Genomic DNA, 19481 nt, shown 5'->3' with positions numbered 1-19481 from the left:
AGGTGACACATGACCGCCTACGGGGTTCCGCTCCGGATTTTCTGTTAGGGTTTACTCCCTTAGCTTTGGTCCCTCCCGAGACGCCCACAAGGCAGTGGGGTTGTTGGGGCCCCTACACAGGTGTAGGATGGTGCCGGTGGGAGGAGGGGATGCAAGGGGGAGGGGTAGAGGGAGGGGGTGGGGGGGTTGCAGGGGAAGGGGGTGCGGGGTGAAGATGGTGCGAGGGGGGGCGGGCTGGGACGGGGGTTGTGAGGGGGTGAGCTGAGAGGGTGGAGCAGGGAAGGGGACGGGGGTGGGGGGGTGGAAGGGGGGTAAAGGGGTGGGAGTGGGGGGGAATCTGGTGCAGGTAATAAGCCATTTCCTCAGTGCCCACCATCGACGTCCGGAAAGCTCATCCACGTCCTTCGGGAGGTGAAGCAGACTTAGAGGCGATTACATTTGCTAAGGGTTTTTTTTTTGCAGTGGTTTAAATAAAGGCATGCAGCATTGCCGACAGTGCGCTGCAGATGCTCTCCGAGCCATCTCCCGCGGGCGCTTTGAAGTTGTGGCCGGGGGGTGGGGGGGGGGGGGGGCGGGGGGGCGTTCGTGGATTTTTTGGGTGTTCGGGGCACCTTTTCTCAGGACTTCTCTCGGGTCCCGCAGCTCCTTCTTCACCTCAATGGACTTACCGCATGCCGTGGCTGCAGACACTCTGGACTGTGAAGACAGCAGGATCGGAGATTGAAGTATCGGCAGCTGTGCTCGTCAGTTTCATCCGGATCAATTTCATTGAGAAAACAAAGAGAAAACAAAAACCTCTATTATCATCTGGATAATGTCACCGTTTCTACCTCGGTCACAGACTCCTACATTGAAAAACACAGTCTTTGTCTGATATTGTCCAACATTATAACTGGAGCAGAGTGGGCCAGAGATGGAGTCAGCAGAAGACACAAAGAACACAGGATATGATATGAGATGTGATTCAGCTTCAATTCTGGGAATTCCTCTGTTATTTTCTTTGTTTCAATAATGTAAGTATTATCCTCAGTGGATATTTCATCCCATTCTTCAGCTCCTCTCTGAATTTAGTCTGGATCACTGCATAAATACACGTGTTTGTGCAGCAGCTCAAAAGCAGGAGCATGTAGCTGGTATAGTCTGCGATTGTCATCGGGTCATTGAAACCTGTTGAATAATATTGGTTTGTAATTTGTATTAATAGGAAAACTATCACATACGTCATCCATAACAGTATGAAGTTTCCGGATATAGCGAACAGTAAAATGATAGATTTTCTTCTGCTCTCCATCTCCGGATCACTGTGATCCACGGCATTCCTGGTGCCCCTCAACCTCCTGCGGACTCTACTGGCCACTAAAATGTGTCCAATGGTCAGAGCATTGAGCAGTAATATCAGGAATGTTGGGAGCAGTGGGGTGAGACAGCGGTCAATCCAGCTAAATGCTACCCATGCAGTTAATGTGTAATACTGCAGCTTTTGATGGCAGCCCCAGGGTATGTTGTCGATTGTAATGTAGGGTTCAAATGTAAAGTACCAGGGAATGTTTTTAAAACAGAACAGCAGACACACAGTTCCTATAACTACAGCTGCCGTTTTCTCGGTGCAATATTTAGTCCTCAGCTTCTGGCAACAAATAGTAACAAAACGATCAAAAGTGAAAGCGACTGTTAACCAGACAGAAATATCAGTGGCTGCACGAACCAGGACGGTGTGGAAAGAGCACACAGGGGTGAGAAACAGGAAGGTAGTCGGGAAATAATAATCATTAATCCGATTTAACACCACGTCAGTGATAGTGACCAATAGATCCGCTGCTGCCATGGCGACCAGGTAGTGAGTGATACATCTGGAGAGACTGCACTTTCCCCGGGACAGGATCACAATCGTCATCACATTTACTGCAAAACACAAACGAACAGAAAAAAAAGGATCATCCATTAGGATACAAGGAATGATTCAGGTCCACAGTGTTTAGTATGAAATGTCCTTTACTGCAGGATCATGGGATGGGAACTGGAGTTTACTGCTGCTGGAATTGTGTAATTGAAAAGATTTTGATATGAAATTGCAATGTAATGTATACAGTGTGGAGTAAATAAATTTAAAGAGATACCTTTAGCAAATAACATCGAACGAACCAAGTAGACTTTGTGTGGAATTTGCTCAGAGCTGCTCCCGTTCCACTGTAACATCATCGGACGTGCAGTGGAGAACGGAAGAGCTCGGGGTAAATTTCCAGCCATTGAACTGCTACAAGTAAGTTAACAGTGAGATAATAAACTATAAATAATTGCAAGAAGTAACAGTCCAGTGAAAGAACAAATGAACTAATCAAAAGAAAACATAAAAAAATTAATTGAAAATAAGTAATAAATGGTCAATAATAAATTGGAAGATAAATGATCTAGTAGGGAATCGTGAGAATGAAACCGGCCCAAAATGTGGTAAATGCTAAACGAGGACTGCCAAGAAATTAGATTAAACGGCGGGGTTTGGATCCGTGAACAGCAGAGGAGAGTAGATACCTGGTGAGAGAAATGGCCTAGAGTTGCCAGGTTATATTTTCAGACTAGCGGTAATGAGTAAAGACCGGTGAAAAACAGCTGCCAAACAACATATTACATGGTGAATTGCTGTGGATCAACTCGACCAAATAACAGAAGTTTCTGTTTACAAACCACCGGATGAACATTTCAGATGTTCAGCCGATTTCCCCTCTCTGGAAATTCATCGGCGATTTAAACAACACAATCCCATCTGAATAAAATCCAACAATGGCCGCAAAGTGAAGTTGAGATGTGAGCAGCAACACAACAATATTTCATCCGTTGATCCTCGGAACAGAAGAACTTTCCAAAGTAGACGATAGAAGAAGGACGACAATCCAGACCAGGATGTTGTCACCTCTGATATTGCAGGAAACCTCAGAGGGAGATGGTGGTGGCGATACCAGGATGGCTGCAAAGATCAGTGCAAGTGAGACCAGAGGTTTCAGGTAAAACCAGATACCTACCGAGAGTCACCTTCAGAGATAATGAGTAAGAAGGTGTTCCCTCTGAATTGGCCGAATCGCTCTGTAATATTAAACCGGTACATCAGCAATATTGAGAATCCATCTCCCTGGTGTGAAAGACTGTCCTGAAGTCCATCCCAGAGGATCGGGGCAATATATAAACCTGAGCTCCAGAACAAACAATCAACAATATAAGAGATATTCCGAATAGTTTGACTGGGATCCTTGGGATCTGCAGGATATTGTGTCCTTCAACAGTTTAACAATTTGATATAGAAAGAGGGTAAGCCGGAATGTGAGAGAGAGAGAGAATACAACATGTACCAGAGACATTTCTGCACTGAAGAGACATCCTGAGCAGCTGGTGTCGAAATAATTAACTGTATTCCTCTAGAACTGACTTTGATAATAAACTCTTCGGTGTAAATTCTATCACAGGCGTTTCAGAGTGTATAAGCTTAATTTAATTCAGTGTTTGTGTGTGTGTGGTTGGGTGAGGAGTGAGTGGGACGGGTACCTTTGACACAGAAATGTCGTGGGAAAGTTCTAAGAAAAATGACTGTAGTAATCCGGAATCAGAGATGGTGTGTTGCTTCCCAGTCACTGCGAGAGATGGAGGTGAGGCATTTTCTTGAACCGTTGCAGTCCGTGTGGTGAGACTGCTCCCAATACGTTTTAGTTTCGTTCGTAACTTATTTATCTAAAATATTCTGCCATAAACATTGATCAATCATGCCACCTGTTCGTTATTCAAATAGTCATTGATTTAACAATTGTACCAGTTATTCAATGATTTATTCATTATAGTCCCCGTCTTACTTAGAGTGACAGTTTAAGGAGTCGTGACTCTGAATTAACAATGAATCTAATTATAAAACGATTACAATCATTTATACTTGTTTCTGTTTGTAAATGTTATGCAATGACTGGAAACAAAGCAAACAATGTCCATCGCTCACAGAATCCAACCACCAATGTCGCCTGTTAAATCTAAAAATGTCATTATAACTGTTCCTTAATGCTTATCGTTTCCCAACTCTCGATTCCTTCAGCCTCAGCGTTCATTGTTCGTGTCATATCCGAAATATAAACATTATAATGTATTTTTCAACTGACATACAAAATTATCATATAGTTTAGCGAGGATACATCTTTACTGAAGTTGGTGCACGATTGAAGCTTTGAATATGATGTTTGACCAGTGTGGTTTCAGGAAATAATTGGCAATACAACAATGTTACCAGCGACCTCAGCACAGAGTTCCTTGAACTTCGCAGTAATACCTAGCTCTGGTAAGTTTCACACACAGTGTCAATATGGGCCTTCACCTTCTGTCGGGAGGTGGTCACTTTGACTTCCGAGTGCACAATTAAATGTGAATTTGCACACAAAGCCCCACAAAATAATAATCTGTTTCGTGATATTCGTTTAGGAGTACTTTGTTCGAAAGAGTACGATAGGAAAGACATCACATCCGGTGGCGCAAATTGTGAGTCAAAAAGTACTGATTTGGAAGCTACAGAGTTTGTGAATTTGAGGTTCATATAAAACAGCCTAGGAGTGTCTGTTATTCAACTGTGCAGCATGGCATTAGTACTTCTTGAACTATCAACCTGGACTTTCAAAAGGGTCTCGAAACCACATCCTCCTGACTCAGAGAGGAGAGGGGAACCACTGAACCACGGCTGTTGCAGTGAAGGGCGATGGAGATAAAGTGACCAGAGAATGTCCACAGGAGAACATTCAGCAAAGGCCCGTGTCGCTGCTGCAGATTAACTGGAACTACTTCATAATCTCATCATATCCCATTCTGTGAATGCTGTTCACATTCTGAAATAAAACCGTAACAGCCCGAGACTATTAATGTAGAAAACCATTGGTGTGTTAGCTGGAGTTTGAAAGAACATTGTCCTATCAATAAATATATCCCAAATGGAAAATGGAGGAACGGCAGTGCATGATATTCTCGTAATTTCCGTAACAGACCTGAAATTAGCAAAATAATCACTTCAAAACGAACAGAGTAAATGAACAGAGAGAGCATTCATCGAGGGAGAGATGGATTTAGACCATCGGTAATACTTCAGAGAGACTTACTGGGAACTCGAAACTCAGTAAGAATAACATCAGAAACCATTTGTCCCGATAGAGGTTTCAGTTACACTGATTCCAGTCTTGCGATTAATGTTTCACTCATTTCAGAAGTTCTGATGATCTGGTGATTAACGCAGAGGAATATAAGAACACAAGAGGAGGTTATTCAGCCCCACAAGCCTTTCCCAACACTCCATTAGACCCTGGCTAATCTGTGCCTTAACTCCATTCATGTCTTGTTTCCATCGTCCTTTATATTCTTACCTTAAAAATCTATCAATCTCAGTCTTTAAAATGTAATTGAGCAAGCAGTAACAGGCTTTAAAGAGAACGAACTCCAGATTTCCGCTATTCCTTCCGTGAAAAATTCTGCTTTCATTCTTAAATGGCATAATTCTAATTTTAAGATTATTTTCCCTTGTTTTCGATTACACGGCGCCAGGAAACAGTTTACTTCCATCTACCCTTCAAATCATATTATCAATTTAAATACTTGGACTGTGTCACCCATCAAAATTCCGAACACAAGGGAACACGGGCTAAGTTTATGGATCCTGTCCTCTGAATTTGATCCTTTCAGCCCTGGTATCAGTCTGTTGAATCTGGGCTGAAACCCCCAGGCCACCCCGCCCCAACGCCAATACATCTTCCCAGTGGGGCGCTGCCCCACTGAATGCAGTACTCCAGCGGGGGTCTGACCAAGACTCTGTACAACTGCATCTCATGCACAGTTTATCATTCATACATCCGAAAGATAAAGGAAAGTAACATTACATTAACATGCATCACCGATCTCTGTCTCCCAGCTCGCAACCGGTTCCGAAGAAGGGTCACTGACCCAAAACGTTAACTCTGCTTCTCTTTTCACAGATGCTGCCAGACCTGCTGAATGGTTCCAGCATTTCTTGTTTTTATCCCCGATAATCTTTCACCCCTTGCTTATCAGCTTAAGAATCAATCTACCTCTGCCTTAAAAATATTCAAAGATTCTGCTTCCACCATATTTGGAGGAAGAGATTTCCAAAGACTCACTACCCTGTGATGGAAAAATAAAATCCTCATCTTCGTCTTAAATGGATGACCACTTATTTTTAAACAGTGATCCCAAGTTCTAGATTCTCCCACAAGAGGAAACATTCTTTCCACATTCACCCTGTCAAGACCCCTCAGGGTTTATGTTTCAATCAAGCTGCCTGTTACTCTTCTAAACTCCAGCAGATACAAGCCTAAACTGTCCAAGCTTTCCTCAGAAGACGACCTGCCCACTCCATTAGTCTAGGAAACCGGCTCCGAACTGCTTCCAACGCACTTACATCCTTCCTCAAAAAAGGAGACAAATAATGTACACAGTATTCCAGATGTGGTCTCACCAATGACATGTATAACTGAATCATTACCTCCTTATCTTTGTATTCAATTTCCCTCGCAATAAACGGTAACATTCCATTTGCTTTCCTAATGATTTGCTGTACATGCATACTAACCTTTTGTGATTCATGCATTAGGACACCCAGATCCCTCTACATCTTACAGCTTTGCAACCTTTCACCATTTAGATAATAGTTAATACACGTGCACAAGATGACATTGCATGAAGATAACAATTTGGGGTTTTCTACAACAAAACTTCTGTTCATAGCGCGCGTTTATGGTAACTAAATGTGCCAAAGTGCTTCACAGGAGCATTATGAAGCAGACTGTGACACAGAACCACATAAAGAGATATGAGGTCAGATGGGGAGACAGTGGTACAGTAGTCATGTCACTGAACTAGTAATGTAGATACCCAGGCTGATGCCCTAGATGCGGGTTCAAATCCTATCACAACAGCTGGTAGAACACAAATTCTATTAATTAACAAATCTTGAATTGAAAGTTAGTCTAAGTAATGGTGCTATGAAACTATCATTGATTGTTGTCAAACCCATGTGGTTCACTCATGTCCTACAGGGAAGAAAATCTGCTTTCCTGATGTGATCTGGCCTACATGTGACTTCAGACCCACAGCAATGTGGTTGACTCTTAACTGCCCTCTGAAGTGACCTAGGAAGCCATTCAGTTGTCAAGGGCAATGAGGGATGGGTAATGATGCCAGCGATGTCCATATCCATGAAAGAAGTAAAAAAAATACCAAAAACTTGGTCAAAGTAGTAGTTTTTAAGGAGTTTCTTAAAATACAGCGAGGTAGCGAGGCTGACAGTGTAGAGAGGAGATTTTGCGGGATATTATAAGCATATTATGATCCCAGTAAGCAGATCATATGCAGAAAGTGGCGGAATGGGAGGAACATAGAACATAGAACATAAAACATTACAGCGCAGTACAGGCCCTTCGGCCCTCGATGTTGCGCCGACCTGTGAAACCATCTGACCTACACTATTCCATTTTCATCCATATGTCTATCCAATGATCACTTAAATGCCCTTAAAGTTGGCGAGTCTACTACTGTTGCAGGCAGGGCGTTCCACGCCCCTACTACTCTCTGAGTAAAGAAACTACCTCTGACATCTGTCCTATATCTATCACCCCTCAACTTAAAGCTATGTCCCCTCGTGTTTACCATCACCATCCGAGGAAAAAGACTCTCACTATCCACCCTATCTAACCCTCTGATTATCTTATATGTCTCTATTAAGTCACCTCTCCTCCTCCTTCTCTCCAACGAAAACAACCTCAAGTCCCTCAGCCTTTCCTCGTAGGACCTTCCCTCCATACCAGGCAACATCCCAGTAAATCTCCTCTGCACCCTTTCCAAAGCTTCCACATCCTTCCTATAATGCGGTGACCAGAACTGCACGCAACACTCCAGGTGCGGCCGCACCAGAGTTCTGTACAGCTGCAGCATGACCTTGTGGCTCCGAAACTCGATCCCCCTACTAATAAAAGCTAACACACCATATGCCTTCTTAACAGCCCTATTAACCTGGGGGGCAACTTTCAGGGATTTATGTACCTGGACACCAAGATCTCTCTGCTCATCTACACTACCAAGAATCTTCCCATTAGCCCAGTATTCTGCATTCCTGTTACTCCTTCCAAAGTGAATCACCTCGCACTTTTCCGCATTAAACTCCATTTGCCATCTCTCAGCCCAGCTCTGCAGCCTATCTATGTCCCTCTGTAACCTATAACATCCTTCGGCCCTATCCACAACTCCACCGACCTTCGTGTCATCCGCAAATTTACTAACCCACCCTTCTACACCCTCTTCCAGGTCATTTATAAAAATGACAAACAGCAGTGGCCCCAAAACAGATCCTTGCGGTACACCACTAGTAACTAAACTCCAGGATGAACATTTGCCATCAACCACCACCCTCTGTCTTCTTTCAGCTAGCCAATTTCTGAACCAAAGCACTAAATCACCTTCAATCCCATACTTCCGTATTTTCTGCAATAGCCTACCGTGGGGAACCTTATCAAACGCCTTACTGAAATCCATATACACCACATCCACGGCTTTACCCTCATCCACCTGTTTGGTCACCTTCTCGAAAAACTCAATAAGGTTTGTGAGGCACGACCTACCCTTCACAAAACCGTGCTGACTATCGCTAATGAACTTATTCTTTTCAAGATGATTATAAATCCTATCTCTTATAACCTTTTCCAACATTTTACCCACAACCAAAGTAAGGCTCACAGGTCTATAATCACCAGGGCTGTCTCTACTCCCCTTCTTGAACAAGGGGACAACATTTGCTATCCTCCAGTCTTCCAGCACTATTCCTGTCGACAATGACGACATAAAGATCAAGGACAAAGGCTCTGCAATCTCCTCCCTGGCTTCCCAGAGAATCCTAGGATAAATCCCATCTGGCCCAGGGGACTTATCTATTTTCACACTTTCCAAAATTGCTAACACCTCCTCCTTGTGAACCTCAATCCCATCTAGCCGAGTAGTCTGTATCTCAGTATTCTCCTCGACAACATTTTCTTTCTCTACTGTAATAGACGTGATATCTACTGACGTGATATATAGTTAAACTCTGATCTTGAATTAGAAACAGCAAAACAAATACTTCAGAAGAAACACAGCAATTTGAAGAATACGCAAAACGAGCGGTGATACAGTTAAACCCTGCATAAAATAAATAAGTTTAGAATCCGTAACCAGGAACACAAAGAATCGCTTGGTCAAATGGATGCACAATAAATTAAACTTCATTTATCTATGAGAAATAATTATGAATATTGCTGCGGGACACCGAGATCTAACTGACCCCGTGAGCGGATACATTCAGAGAAACCCTTCGAAATACAGGAGTGAATCTTCCAATGGGAGCATTGGGCTGCATTGACCCTGAGGTTAGTGAGAGTCAGTGAGACAGTGAGACAACTCACTTCACTCTTCTCTTCCTGTGTAACATCTTTAAATAGGCTCAGCAGAATTTCAAAAAACAACAGCCGGAGCATTGGAGTTTAATGTCGGTCACATTTCTTCAAAAATAAATCTGTAAAGGTTCAGTGTCCTCTGGAGATGGGGACTCGTTCCACTGATTGTGAGATTTTACTTTCACACCTCAAGTGGGGAATTTGAGTCCGTGGTACAGTAAGGGTTAAACTGCACCATTTTCACACACTGGGCTCTGTCACATTAAACTGTAAAAGTGAGGGAGAAGAAAGTAACAGCGACATAGATTACAGGGCGATATAATGGAAGTGTTTAAAGTTATGGAAGAGTGGGAGAAGGTCGATGGAAGAACATGGTTTCGAAAAAATGAGACAGTGAACACCGGGATTTGTTCAGTCCCATTATTCAGATATTCTCACTGTTCTCGGTCTGTTTCCACAATGTGTTGGATCTTATTCCTGATGATAACAATCCACTCCGAGTGTGGATTTGTGCTCCGTGAAGGAACACAGACTCTCCCTCTGATCTTCTCTCCTGTCCGGTTACCAGCCTGTTCTCAGTTACCTCTTCTCCCACCGAGCGGGTATTCTGTTCCCTTCAGCCGGTGGGAGGCAGCTGGTTTCTGTCCCAGACCTTCCTGCAGGTGGGGCAGGGAATTCAATGCAGCGAAAGAGTGACTGCAACACTGCAGCGGGAGGCAGCAGAGCTGAAAGATTAAATGGAAGATATTTGGAACAGAAAGCAGGAGAAATTTCTTCACAAAGAGAGTTGGGAAACGGTGCAGTTCAGTTCCAGGATTAGGGGTTGAGGCAGAAACTATATCCAGATACAGAGTAGATTGAACAGGTGGATGGAGGAAGAGGTGGTGAAGGTTTAGGGGGACAGGGTGTGGAAATATGATTAGGATATCTTCTATGTACAAGAATCTGGAGTTAAATTACATGGTATTTGAGAGGACCAGTGATTTGACTGGGTGGACGGACATGCTCAGAGTGCAGCGTTTTTGTATCAAACTGCGAGCGTGAGATTGGTCAAATCCGGATGGTGAAAGCTGAAACGAGTTTCTCAACTGGGGCAACGCAGGACCGTTTCACAGAGTCCCGCTGCAGTGTTTAAATCACTCTTTCACTGTGTTGAATTCCCTGCCCCACCTGCAGGAAGGTCTGGGACAGAAACCAGCTGCCTCCCACCGGCTGAAGGGAACAGAATACCCGCTCGGTGGGAGAAGAGGTAACTGAGAACAGGCTGGTAACCGGCCAGGAGAGAAGATTAGAGGGAGAGTCTGTGTTCCTTCACGGAGAACAAATCCACACTCGGAGTGGATTGTGATCATCGGGAATAAGATCCAACACATTGTGGAAACAGACCGAGAACAGTGAGAATATCTGAATAATGGGACTGAACAAATCCCGGTGCTGACTGTCCGTACTCACAAGTATATATCTGTCAGCAGATCTGTCCCCAGCAGAAATCAGAGGGGGAGAAACTGGGGCATTTTATAAAACAGTGAAGGAAGAGTAAAAGTTATTGCTTGTCAGATATTACTGACTGTTACTGGAATGAAGGAGAGGAGAGTGAGTCTGTTGGGCAACGGAAAAATTAAACTGAAATAATCCGTTTTATCACGCACTGAACGCATTCTCAGTTCAGACGGAACCAGTTTGAAGATGTTAAATGAAGAAAATAATCTGCAGGCTTTGATGGAGATTTAAAAGAACATTTTAACGTCAACAAATAATCTGTAATGAGTAGAGGAGAGTGGAAAATACAAGGAATGAGGTTCTGCTTTTGGATTGGCGTGAGAATAAAAAACAGTGAAAAGGAACAGTTCCCGAGATAAGAGCAGGAATACAGTTAACCTCTACTTTATACATTTAGTGACTGAATATAATCACTTACCTGGGATTCCAATTGCTGCTATAATCGGATAGTAAATCATTCCTGTCTGGACAAGCGGTGGTAACATTTTAAATGGATAAAAGCTGTATGGAACTCTCATTCTGTCTGAGAAGTGATGGTGACTCTTGCCGCTGGACACGGAACTCCAACTAACTGTGGGATGAGAGATTAAGAGAAATCCCATATTTATAATTGAGAGACACCTCCCGTGAGATCCTGAAGCAGGGGAGCATTGACATTACTTCCAGTCATTTGAACAAGCAGCCAACTCCCTTCACTGTAATAAAAGCAAAATACTGCAGATTTGGGCTGCTCTCGTTTTACGCAAACAGACATTGTAATTGTTTGTTTTTAAAGAAACAGCCCAAAATCGGAATTACATTTTGTCCGCATTTCTATCTAACAACATACTGAATGCCTGGCCCTGACTGCATCACTTCTGTGCGTTAAACAAAAGCAGCTTTGGTTTCTGTTGTTATGTGAATCCGTTCATCTTTGTCGATGCACCCACCATGTGAATTCTCAAACTGATTTTAAGGTTTTGCACCAGCTCGGCGATGGAAACTTATCCGTTTTTTCAAGCGGGTAGAGGAGCAGTAACTGAATTAGAAAGTTATGTGTTCTGACTGTGAACAGTTCTGGCTTTGCACTCTTTTGGGCCTCCTTATCTCGAGAGACAATGGATACGCGCCTGGAGGTGGTCAGTGGTTTGTGAAGCAGCGCCTGGAGTGGCAAAAAGGCCAATTCTGGAGTGACAGGCTCTTCCACAGGTGCTGCAGAGAAATTTGTTTGTCGGGGCTGTTGCACAGTTGGCTCTCCCCTTGCACCTCTGTCTTTTTTCCTGCCAACTACTAAGTCTCTTCGACTCGCCACAATTTAGCCCTGTCTTTATGGCTGCCCGCCAGCTCTGGCGAATGCTGGCAACTGACTCCCACGACTTGTGATCAATGTCACACGATTTCATGTCGCGTTTGCAGACGTCTTTATAACGGAGACATGGACGGCCGGTGGGTCTGATACCAGTGGCGAGCTCGCTGTACAATGTGTCTTTGGGGATCCTGCCATCTTCCATGCGGCTCACATGGCCAAGCCATCTCAAGCGCCGCTGACTCAGTAGTGTGTATAAGCTGGGGATGTTGGTCGCTTCAAGGACTTCTGTGTTGGAGATATAGTCCTGCCACCTGATGCCAAGTATTCTCCGAAGGCAGCGAAGATGGAATGAATTGAGACGTCGCTCTTGGCTGGCATACGTTGTCCAGGCCTCGCTGCCGTAGAGCAAGGTACTGAGGACACAGGCCTGATACACTCGGACTTTTGTGTTCCGTGTCAGTGCGCCATTTTCCCACACTCTCTTGGCCAGTCTGAACATAGCAGTGGAAGCCTTACCCATGCGCTTGTTGATTTCTGCATCTAGAGACAGGTTACTGGTGATAGTTGAGCCTAGGTAGGTGAACTCTTGAACCACTTCCAGAGCGTGGTCGCCAATATTGATGGATGGAGCATTTCTGACATCCTGCCCCATGATGTTCGTTTTCTTGAGGCTGATGGTTAGGCCAAATTCATTGCAGGCAGACGCAAACCTGTCGATGAGACTCTGCAGGCATTCTTCAGTGTGAGATGTTAAAGCAGCATCGTCAGCAAAGAGGAGTTCTCTGATGAGGACTTTCCGTACTTTGGACTTCGCTCTTAGACGGGCAAGGTTGAACAACCTGCCCCCTGATCTTGTGTGGAGGAAAATTCCTTCTTCAGAGGATTTGAACGCATGTGAAAGCAGCAGGGAGAAGAAAATCCCAAAAAGTGTGGGTGCGAGAACACAGCCCTGTTTCACACCACTCAGGATAGGAAAGGGCTCTGATGAGGAGCCACCATGTTGAATTGTGCCTTTCATATTGTCATGGAATGAGGTGATGATACTTAGTAGCTTTGGTGGACATCTGATCTTTTCTAGTAGTCTGAAGAGACCACGTCTGCTGACGAGGTCAAAGGCTTTGGTGAGATCAATGAAAGCAATGTAGAGGGGCATCTGTTGTTCACGGCATTTCTCCTGTATCTGACGAAGGGAGAACAGCATGTCAATAGTCGATCTCTCTGCACGAAAGCCACACTGTGCCTCAGGGTAGACGCGCTCGGCCAGCTTCTGGAGCCTGTTCAGAGCGACTGGATTGGACAACAATAGAAACTAATAAACTGAGCAGAAAGTCGAATCCCCACCACCGGAACCCTATATGCACTAACTCATGAAATACAATAAATCTAAAATATCAGGTAGAAATAGATCATCATGAACACTGGCTTGGGAAATCCACAGTTTCACTGAAATTTACATTCTGTGAAGGTTGCAGCTGATGTTAAAAGAGATCCCATTCAGTTCTAAGAAGCTATCGGGAGTTGTACAATACTGAAATAGGGTCTGACACATTTGAAGGAAAATCTCTTTGGAAATCTACATCCCCCCGGATTCTCTTTCCGGTGGTGGGGATTCGACTTTCTGCTCAGTTTATTAGTTTCTATTGTTGTCCAATCCAGTTAGCTTCACTTTGAACTTTCCAGTGAAGTAATAGAAGGGGGGAGTGTGGCATTGTTAATCAAGGAGAGTATTACAGCGACAGAAAGGACATTTGAGGACTCGTCTACTGAGGTAGTATGGGCCGAGGTTAGAAACAGGAGAGGAGGTCACCCTGTTGGGAGTTTTCTATAGACCTCCGAATAGTTCCAGAGATGTAGAGGAAAGGATAGCGAAGATGATTCTCGACAGGGGCGAAAGTAACAGGGTAGTTGTTATGGGGGACTTTAACTTTCCAAATATTGACTGGAAATACTATAGTTCGAGTACTTTAGATGGGTCAGTTTTTGTCCAGTGTGTGCAGGAGGGTTTTCTGACACAGTATGTAGACAGGCCAACCAGGGGTGATGCCACATTGGATTTGGTACTGGGTAATGAACCCGGCCAGGTGTCAGATTTAGATGTAGGTGAGCACTTTGGTGATAGTGATCACAATTCGGTTAGGTTTATCTTAGCGATGGGCAGGGACAGGTATATACCGCAGGGCAAGAATTATAGCTGGGGGAAAGGAAATTATGATGCGATTAGGCAAGATTTAGGATGCGTAGGATGGGGAAGGAAACTGCAGGGGATGGGAACAATCGAAATGTGGAGCTTATTCAAGGAGCAGCTACTGCGTGTCCTTGATACGTATGTACCTGTCAGGCAGGGAGGGAGTTGTCGAGCGAGGGAGCCCTGGTTTACTAAAGAAGTTGAAGCGCTTGTCAAGAGGAAGAAGAAGGCTCATGTTAGGATGAGACGTGAAGGCTCAGTTAGGGCGCTTGAGAGTTACAAGCTAGCCAGGAAGGATCTAAAGGGAGAGCAAAGAAGAGCAAGGAGAGGACACGAGAAGTCATTGGCGGATAGGATCAGGGAAAACCCTAAGGCTTTCTATAGGTATATCAGGAATAAAAGAATGACAAGAGTTAGATTAGGGCCAATCAAGGATAGTAGTGGGAAGTTGTGTGTGGAATCAGAGGAGATAGGGGAAGCGTTAAATGAATATTTTTCGTCAGTATTTACAGTAGAGAAAGAAAATGTTGTCGAGGAGAATACTGAGATACAGATGACTAGGCTAGATGGGATTGAGGTTCACAAGGAGGAGGTGTTAGCAATTTTGGAAAGTGTGAAAATAGATAAGTCCCCTGGGCCAGATGGGATTTATCCTAGGATATTCTGGGAAGCTAGGGAGGAGATTGCACAGCCTTTGTCTTGATCTTTATGTCGTCATTGTCGACAGGAATAGTGCCGGAAGACTGGAGGATAGCAAATGTTGTCCCCTTGTTCAAGAAGGGGAGTAGAGACAGCCCTGGTAATTATAGACCTGTGAGCCTTAATTCGGTTGTGGGTAAAATGTTGGAAAAGGTTATAAGAGACAGGATTTATAATCATCTTGAAAAGAATAAGTTCATTAGCGATAGTCAGCACGGTTTTGTGAAGGGTAGGTCGTGCCTCACAAACCTTATTGAGTTTTTCGAGAAGGTGACCAAACAGGTGGATGAGGGTAAAGCCGTGGATGTGGTGTATATAGATTTCAGTAAGGCATTTGATAAGGTTCCCCACGGTAGGCTATTGCAGAAAATACGGAAGTATGGGGTTGAAGGTGATTTAGAGCTTTGGATCAGAAATTGGCCAGCTGAAAGAAGACAGAGGGTGGTGGTTGATGGCAAATGTTCATCCTGGAGTTTAGTTACTAGTGGTGTACCGCAAGGATCTGTTTTGGGGCCACTGCTGTTTGTCATTTTTATAAATGACCTGGAAGAGGGTATAGAAGGGTGGGTTAGTAAATTTGCGGATGACACAAAGGTCAGTGGAGTTGTGGATAGTGCCGAAGGATGTTGTAGGGTACAGAGGGACATAGATAGGCTGCAGAGCTGGGCTGAGAGATGGCAAATGCAGTTTAATGCGGAAAAGTGTGAGGTGATTCACTTTGGAAGGAGTTGCAGGAATGCAGAGTACTGGGCTGATGGGAAGATTCTTGGTAGTGTAGATGAACAGAGAGATCTTGGTGTCCAGGTACATAAATCCCTGAAAGTTGCGACCCAGGTTAATAGGGCTGTTAAGAAGGCATATGGTGTGTTATCTTTTATTAGTAGGGGGATCGAGTTTCGGAGCCACGAGGTCATGCTGCAGCTGTACAAAACTCTGGTGAGACCGCACCTGGAGTATTGCATGCAGTTCTGGTCACCGCATTATAGGAAGGATGTGGAAGCTTTGGAGAGGGTGCAGAGGAGATTTACTAGGATGTTGCCTGGTATGGAGACAAGGTCTTACGAGGAAAGGCTGAGGGACTTGAGGTTGTTTTCGTTGGAGAGAAGGAGGAGGAGAGGTGACTTAATGGAGACATATAAGATAATCAGAGGGTTAGATAGGGTGGATAGTGAGAGTCTTTTTCCTCGGATGGTGATGGCAAACACGAGGGGACATAGCTTTAAGTTGAGGGGTGATAGATATAGGACAGATGTTAGAGGTAGTTTCTTTACTCAGAGAGTAGTAGGGGCATGGAACGCCCTGCCTGCAACAGTAGTAGACTCGCCAACTTTAAGGGCATTTAAGTGGTCATTGGATAGACATATGGATGAAAATGGAATAGTGTAGGTCAGATAGTTTCACAGGTCGGCGCAACATCGAGGGCCGAAGGGCCTGTACTGCGCTGTAATGTTCTAATTCTAATTCTAAGGTGAAGACTTGTAACATGAGCACATTAAGACCATTAGCAGGCCATTCAGCCTTTCAGTCCTGCTCCGCCATTCAATTAGATCATTGTGATCTGCAGTTCAGCTCCATTCCCATCTGCCCCCTTCCCGCCCCCACCTTTGCTCCATATCGTTTGCTACCTACAGCTTAAAAAAAATCACTGCCCTGAAAAGCTATAAATGAACCCGCAGCATTCACAGCTTTTTGACAAGTGAGTTTTAAATTTCTACCTCCCTTCGTGTCAAAAAGTGCTTCCTGATATCACTTTTGAAGGACGTCACTCGCATTGAACATTCATTGTACAGAATTATATAGAATTTCCAGCACAGAAGCAGACCACTCGGCCCATCTGGTCTCTGTTTATCCTCTACAGGAGCTTCCTCTCACCTCTCTTTATCTAACACTATCACTATGACCTTCTATTACTATTACACACATTTCATCTGAAAAAATGAGCTTCCTTTTAAATACATCGATGATATTTGCCTCAACTGCTCCTTGTGGTGTGAAATCCACAATATGTTCCATTGTGCTTTATTCTTCCAGCAGAGGAAAGAGTTCTCTGTATCTACCCTATAGAAACATTTAACATTTGTATTCACTTCTCAATGAGCAGCCCTCAATCTCTTCCACTGAAGGAAATATAAACCATATGTTTTCCACCTCTTCTCATAATCTAACCCGTTTTAACCCGGTATCATTCTGTTGAATCTGTGCTTCATCCACGACAAGGTTATTATATCCTTCCTGAACATTGATTCCCAGAACTATAAGCAGTGTTCCTGATTGGTTCTGAACAAGTCTGTCTCTAAATGAAGAACTGAATAATTGCATTTGTATTCCAGCCAGCATTCTGTTGGCCATTTTGATAACTTTTTTATACTTGTTTTTAATGATTTTTGCACTTGGACTCCCAAATCTTTCTGTTGTCTACAGCCTGAGGCTGACCCAGATTTTTATTCTTCGTGTATTGGGTGTGAGCATTGCAGACAAGGACAGATTTTGTTGCCCATCCCTAATTACCCTGAAGAATCTGGAGTCCATCCATTTTAGCTACACCAATAGGACTGTTTGGAAAGTAGTTCCAGGATTTAGACCCAACGGCAGTGAAAGAACAGCGATATATTTGTAAGTCTGGATGGTGTGTGACTTGGAGGTAGAAGGCAGGTGGTGTTCCCATGTATTGGGGTAAAAACCGTGGGTTTGGAATGTGCTGTTGAAGGAACCTTCATGAGTTTCTACAGTGCATCCGGTAGATGGTATACACTGCAGCCACTGTGCACCAGTGGTGGAAGGAGTGAATGATAAAGTTGGTGTATGGGGTGTTGATCAAGCGGGCTGCTATGTCTTGGATAGATTTGTAGGTAGATTTGGGGAGTTAGATTTTAGCTTAACTTGACCATTTTTATATTGTATCCATTGTCATGAATAACAAGGTCAAGGAAGCCTTTTTAATACGAACAAGTGACCAATTAAACCATTTTCTATTGTGTGTTAACTGATGCATAGTTACCCATCAGGAAACAGATGATTGTAAAAGTAATGAACTTTGATTCAGTTATAATTAGTGAATCAATAATCATTTTAGATAGAATGTGTTTTCATTTAAAGCTTATTAAATTTACTTACTGTAATTTTCTGTTTCTGTGTCAGAAAGTGCAATTTCAGCAAAAGGTGTTCATCATTGGACTTTTCTAGGATCCTGATAAAGCCCATGAGATGGTACATCGTGACTTTCAAGAGTTTGGCTTTAATGAATGGAGAAGTTGTTTAAGATCAGATTTGGAGACAGTTTGAAACCAGTCCATTGTACTCGAAAGAACACAGGTGGCCGTTAGTGGAAGACATCATTAAAAAACAATTAAGTTTAGCTAGCAACAACTAGAACCAATTATTGTTTTACAAGAGCCTGACTGAGATGGTGTGATGGTCATCCAGATGTTAAAAACAGGGGTCTTGCAACATTTTGTCAGGCAGGGAAACTAGAAGAGCTCGGAGGTAAAGGCACAGACCATCAGCCACGTTCATCCACCTGAGGAGAGATCTGGATCAAAGAAAGAGAACCTCCTCACTCTGTGACCAAGTTCACCTGCTGGAGCTGGAAAGTTATATTCCCAAGTCTGCTAAATATAATTTTACTTTCAATTGTTAAGTATTGTTTTACTCTCAATAAACATTCTGGATTTATTAATCAAGTATCCTCTTGCCTGAATTGGTTAATTTCGTGCTTGAAGTGATTGTCCGCAACAAAGATTTCAGACTTTCAGGTGCGACCATGGCAGGACTAGAATAAACAGGAGAACTCTATTAATAAAGAATAATGCTGTCTCATCAAGGAGAGTACTACAGAAGGAAGGAAGAGGGTGTCTTTTCGGGAAGTGATCACCTTTATTGAAGGACGAGTGGAAAATAAGAAGTTGAGGGCAGGAAGACTCCGGGCCTTCTGGCATTTGGAACGTACTTTGTTGCCGCGGAAGATGACAAGATTATCAGGAGAAAGAATCGAAAGATCCAGGAGTTACAGCAGCTGCTGGAAAAACAGAGAGAGCAAAATGGTCAGGTGTTAGAGGCCTTAAGTATCCAAATGGATCAGCAGATGTTAAGTCTGTCGACCCGTGTTCGCGACCGAGAAAGAGATACCGACAGAACGGCTGATATGCGACAACAGCAGAACTATTCAATTGTGACTGCTGGGGCAGTGGATGTTGAAGCACAACAGCTAAGACAGGGACTTGCCGAGTGCAAGGCAGAAAATGAAAAGCTTCAGTTAGACCCAGGGGACGCTGGAGGTGTCCTTTGAGAATACATTAACCAGTGAGAGCTGGAGGTAGATTATACTCAGTGTCAGTTATGGATTTGTGAACTAGATTGACAGTTA

At 43.8% G+C, this 19481-nt stretch overlaps 2 protein-coding genes across 2 annotated transcripts in view; both read right to left on the bottom strand.

The window, feature by feature from the left end:
* LOC137346329 (uncharacterized) overlaps positions 1–19481 on the bottom strand; it is a 538211-nt gene that overhangs the window by 133190 nt on the left and 385540 nt on the right. The window lies entirely within an intron of this gene.
* LOC137345859 (probable G-protein coupled receptor 139) lies at positions 992–11700 on the bottom strand. Its single transcript, XM_068009107.1, has 3 exons — positions 11607–11700; positions 11365–11517; positions 992–1902 (listed from the first exon to the last, which is right to left on the bottom strand). Exons 1-3 carry the CDS (start codon positions 11698–11700, stop codon positions 992–994), a joined length of 1158 nt encoding a protein of 385 aa, XP_067865208.1.

The sequence above is a fragment of the Heterodontus francisci genome, chromosome 29 (genome assembly GCF_036365525.1).
Source record: "Heterodontus francisci isolate sHetFra1 chromosome 29, sHetFra1.hap1, whole genome shotgun sequence".
NCBI classification, from domain to species: Eukaryota; Metazoa; Chordata; class Chondrichthyes; order Heterodontiformes; family Heterodontidae; genus Heterodontus; species Heterodontus francisci.
The sequence above is the reverse complement of the archived record's forward strand: the minus strand, read 5'-3'. Positions and strand labels throughout refer to the sequence as shown.

Excerpts from the sequence above, each read along its gene's own strand:
- LOC137345859 (XM_068009107.1), bottom strand. The coding sequence starts at position 11,700 with ATGTCTGTTTGCGTAAAACGAGAGCAGCCCAAATCTGCAGTATTTTGC. Across the intron at positions 11,518-11,606 it reads GCTTGTTCAAATGACTGGAA|TTAGTTGGAGTTCCGTGTCC; the intron begins GTAATGTCAATG and ends CTCATCCCACAG. Across the intron at positions 1,903-11,364 it reads AGCAGCAATTGGAATCCCAG|TAAATGTGATGACGATTGTG; the intron begins GTAAGTGATTAT and ends TGTGTTTTGCAG.